The sequence below is a fragment of the Clarias gariepinus genome, chromosome 5 (assembly GCF_024256425.1).
Source record: "Clarias gariepinus isolate MV-2021 ecotype Netherlands chromosome 5, CGAR_prim_01v2, whole genome shotgun sequence".
Lineage (NCBI taxonomy): Eukaryota > Metazoa > Chordata > Actinopteri > Siluriformes > Clariidae > Clarias > Clarias gariepinus.
This window is the reverse complement of record NC_071104.1, coordinates 1,094,294-1,098,642: the sequence shown is the minus strand read 5'-3', so window position 1 is coordinate 1,098,642 and position 4,349 is coordinate 1,094,294. Positions and strand designations below refer to the sequence as shown.

Sequence of the window (4,349 nt, the reverse complement as noted above, 5' to 3'; positions counted from 1 at the left end):
TATTGTGTTGTGATTGTAATCTGCATGACTTTGGACTCACATACAGACCAGCAGGTGAGACCCTGGAGGGGTTACAATTATTTAATTGTACTCAGCATCGTTATGCCAATCTGCACATGGATTTCTGACCAGCCAATTAGTTTTCAGTAGGCATTTCAAAAGGTTAGTTAAGAATCTTAAAACAGTTTTTCTATCTGTATTATATTGTTATGTGAACTTTGCAAGAACTGGCCACTGGGGGGTGCAATTTGAACTGAAAAAAAAGGGTGCTGGGTCCCCTCAGAGTTTTGGAGCCACTTCCTCTTCTTCTTCTTTTTTTCATGAACATGAAAACATAAGAACATGAGACATAATTTAGAACTGGTGTTATTTATACACATCTGATGCACTTCCACTGGTTTGTGTTTTGTTGGTTGCACTAGTCATACTTCATGAAGAAGATCTACTCTGAAGAGTACCTCTTACTCCTTGCCAAGAGTTGCTCTAAAAACCTGCATAACACATTTCATCTTCCAGATTTGAACTTATTTTTTTGTTCTTAGACTTGTAGGAGTTATTCCCAGAGGGTTTATACATAACAGCCCTGCTATGGACAAAATCCAAAACAAAGAACATTTGTTTCAACTCAAAACTGAGTGAACATTGTCCTTTTCTCATGAACCTCCAGATAGTCCGGCTCAAAATTAAGCTGTGCTTTTAACTCCCAATATTCACTCCGGTTGGGCTTTACGTGCATCGTTGCTTGTTGTCTTTCCGGGTGCAAATACTGAGGTGTAACGTTGTACTCGGGCAAATAGTGTGTCGAACTATGTTTGCACGGTAAACTGGACCTGCAGGAGCCTTGGTGGCCTCGCGGCAGCATGTCTCGATAAAAAAGGTCATCGTCGTGTAGAGGGGAAGGCCTGTTACTCGCGCCAAACTCCGAGCCATTTACGATGCTTCTTAATTCGTCATCAGAGGTAAACGACAAAGCGTTCTGCTCGTCAAAATCAGTGTACCGTTCTTCCAGAAGCCCGCACTTAGATGATGGAAGAGGAGGCACATATTCATAAACGTGACCCGCAGACGTCCTGACCTTTGCTCCTGGTCTGTCTACGTAAACGATATCAAAGGAACTAGAGTCTGTGTTTTTGCTCTTGTCTTTTTTGTGCTTTTTCATCTTGAACATCGTGAACAGACCGGCAGTAATGAACACAGTCGCAATGAAAATAAGGAACAAAGCGAGAATGAGAACGGAGAGAGGCACTGTAGGATCTACTGAATTGTAATCCGAAGATGTTTCAACAGTAACAGTGCTGCCCGGGAAGGATTCCTCTGACGGAGGAGACGAGGAAGTTCGAACGTTTAAATCAACTGGGCAAAGATCAGAGGAATGAACAAAGCGTAATTCCTCTCCGGTCAGTTTTGGTGGAGATTCACAAATCACATCGTTTACAATAGTTCCGGATCCGAGCTCTTCCAACCATTTTTTCATTTCCACAATCGAGCAGAAGCAATCCCAGGGGTTTTCAAACAGATCGATCTGCACCAACAATGTCAAATCTTCCAAAACACCATCGACCGGCAAGTTCCGTAAGTGATTGTTGCGCAGATTCAACCGTGCCAGGTTTAAGCCTCTGAAAACCCCCATTGGCAATGCTTTGAGAAGGTTGTTGTTAAGGAACAGGAGTTGAAGATTGGGAACCTGCTCAAAGGTTCCAGTTTCTATCTCTCTGATCAGGTTGTACTCCAAGTAAAGGAACTGGAGGTGTTCTAACCCCGAGAACATATCATCAGTAAGACGCTCGATTAAGTTTCCGTTTAAATAAAGTCTTCGTAAGTTACGTAGCTCTACAAATGCTTTGCTATGAATGACGGATATCCGATTGTTGCCCAGGTGAAGCAGATCCAAGCCAGTGGCATGAAGAAAGTCTGAACTGTGTAACATGCTGATGTAATTTCCTGTAAGGTACATCTTTTTGGGATTATATGGTTTGGGATTAAGATCTGAGATGCAGTCGATTTTCCGCTCTTGGCAGTTCACGTTCAAGCCGAGATCTGAAATCTGGAGATTGCAAGTGCATACATTTGGACACTCAAGAGAGACCGGGGCTTTGGTTTGGTTAGCCACCACTGGGTCGTATTTCCGCGGTTTCCCTAAGGAAACCCTTGCCGTCGGTTTGGTACGTAGCTTCCCTGATTGACGGCTGCCCCTTGGGGGTTGGGTAGCACGTATGATATTTGAAGATGCGATTGCCTCGGGTTCGTGAAATGCCTCAGCACCCATCTCATACTCGGCTATGGCTCTTCTTGGACAAAGTTCCTGCTTGGAGATCACGTCAAGGTCCCTGCCATGAAGCCTGAAGGGCGCTTCACACACTATGTCTCCTGCTAACGACTTATACGAGATGCTTTCTAGCCAGTCTTTGAGCCCAATAAGCTCGCATGTACAGTTCCAAGGATTTTCTTCAAGTTGTAATTCTACAATTTTGGATAAGTGTTCAAGAAGTCCATTATAAGGAAGAACTTTAAGCTGGTTCCCTCGAAGGTCGAGGTGGGTCAACGAAACAAACTGGAAAACATATTTGGGTAAGGAGTACAGCAAGTTGTCGTTCAGAATCAGCACATCTAGACGGCGTAACCTGTTGAGGGTGTTCGATTCAATGCGGCTGATGTAATTATAGTCGACTTGAAGGTACTCCAGACTTTCCAAGCCAATAAAAGTGTCATCCCTTAGCACCTCGATTTTGTTGTTGTTCAAGTGTAAGCGCTTCAGCGCACTGAGTCCGTTAAAAGCCCCGCTCTCAATCTCGGCTATGTCGTTACTGCCAAGATGCAAGATCCTGAGTCCTTCATAACGTGAGAAATCGTCAAGCGAAAGTTTCTGCAGCAGATTTCCTGTGAGAAACAGATGATGTGTGTTGAAGCGCAGAAATCCCACTTCAGAGAGATTTACGATTCCGCGTCGTTCACAGCTGGTTATCAAAACTCCCTCTTTTTCTTCGCAAACACACAACCCTTCGCAAACGTCCTCGTAAATATCAAACGTCTCGCTAAAACAAACAGATATGGTGATAAACGATATCACAGTTGCGCAGACTTTCATGTTTATCAGCGTGGATGGTGATAATCACTTCAGTTTCCTCGTTTGTTCTAGAAGAAGAAGACAGAGAGAGAGAGAGAGAGAGAGAGAGAATAATGCATTCATGATATAAATAATCCATATTAATATTTTTTATTGACCGTACCACTGCATAATGATATTCTGAATAACACAGGCTGTTATGGAATAAATAGACAGATTATAGCTTTATCTCTAACTGTTACAAAGCACTGAGACTGGAGACTCCTTCCACAATTAGTAAAAAAGAAATACACGCTTTTAAAGTCGGTGTCTATAATAAACTGTTGCTACAGTAACGACTTACAGCTGACATTACTGTGTAAGCCATGCTGTTAGTATAGGTGTGACAACACCTGCTGACCAATCAGATTCGAGCCTTAAACAGCACCTGTATGATGTCAGAGCGCACACACACACACACACACACACACATATATATATATATATATATATACACCTGCTCATGTTCTTCTACAAAAAACAAACCTCATTAGGTAATGTTTAGTTTCTTGCGTCTTTTCCCGCTGCAGGCGTTTTTCATTCTAAGCATTTGCACTGAAAACTAAAGTTTTAATATAAATTAATGCACACGCATGTTATTATTTTTTAACTCTTACTAAACATCATAACTAAATAAAGGTCCCGATCTAAGACGCACTGTGACATGCTGCTTGCTGAGTCCTACACAGTTTATCAAAAAATAGATAAATAAATAGAACACCAGAAATATTGGTGATGACATGCATGTAAATAACGTGTCAAGCCCGAAGCGCATGACCTACATCTTATACATGTAAATATTTATTTTCTCTAATTTTTCATACATATTTTAAGAACATTTTCTCAGCGTGATCCACTTACCGGTGACGTTAAGATCCACAAAACATTTGTTAATAAACGAGAACTGTTGATTCATTATTGTGAAGATGACGAATTCCGCCACATCTCCGTCCTCTGCCTGTCTCCTTCTTCTCTCGTCTTTCTTTTCCTTCCTTTCTCTCTTCTCCGTTTCTTTGGCTCGTCTTCCTCTTTTGATCCTCCCACTCCTCTGCTTCCTTTTCTCCACCTCTACTGCATTATTCTAAAGATCTCCCCGTCATGTGTGTTTAATGTTTATGTAACAAGGCTGATTTACCAGAGGACAGGACATGAGCTGCAGTGTCTCCCTCTCTGTCTTTCCTCTCCCTCCCACTCTCTCTCTCTCTCTCTCACACACACACACACACACACACTCCCTTTCTTTCTC

At 42.2% G+C, this 4,349-nt stretch overlaps 1 protein-coding gene across 1 annotated transcript; it reads right to left on the bottom strand.

The window, feature by feature from the left end:
* Positions 1-419: 419 nt before the first annotated feature.
* slitrk5b (SLIT and NTRK-like family, member 5b) lies at positions 420-4,035 on the bottom strand. Its single transcript, XM_053495935.1, has 2 exons — positions 3,965-4,035; positions 420-3,132 (listed from the first exon to the last, which is right to left on the bottom strand). Exon 2 carries the CDS (start codon positions 3,083-3,085, stop codon positions 626-628), a length of 2,460 nt encoding a protein of 819 aa, XP_053351910.1. The 5' UTR covers positions 3,086-3,132; positions 3,965-4,035; the 3' UTR covers positions 420-625.
* Positions 4,036-4,349: the final 314 nt, after the last annotated feature.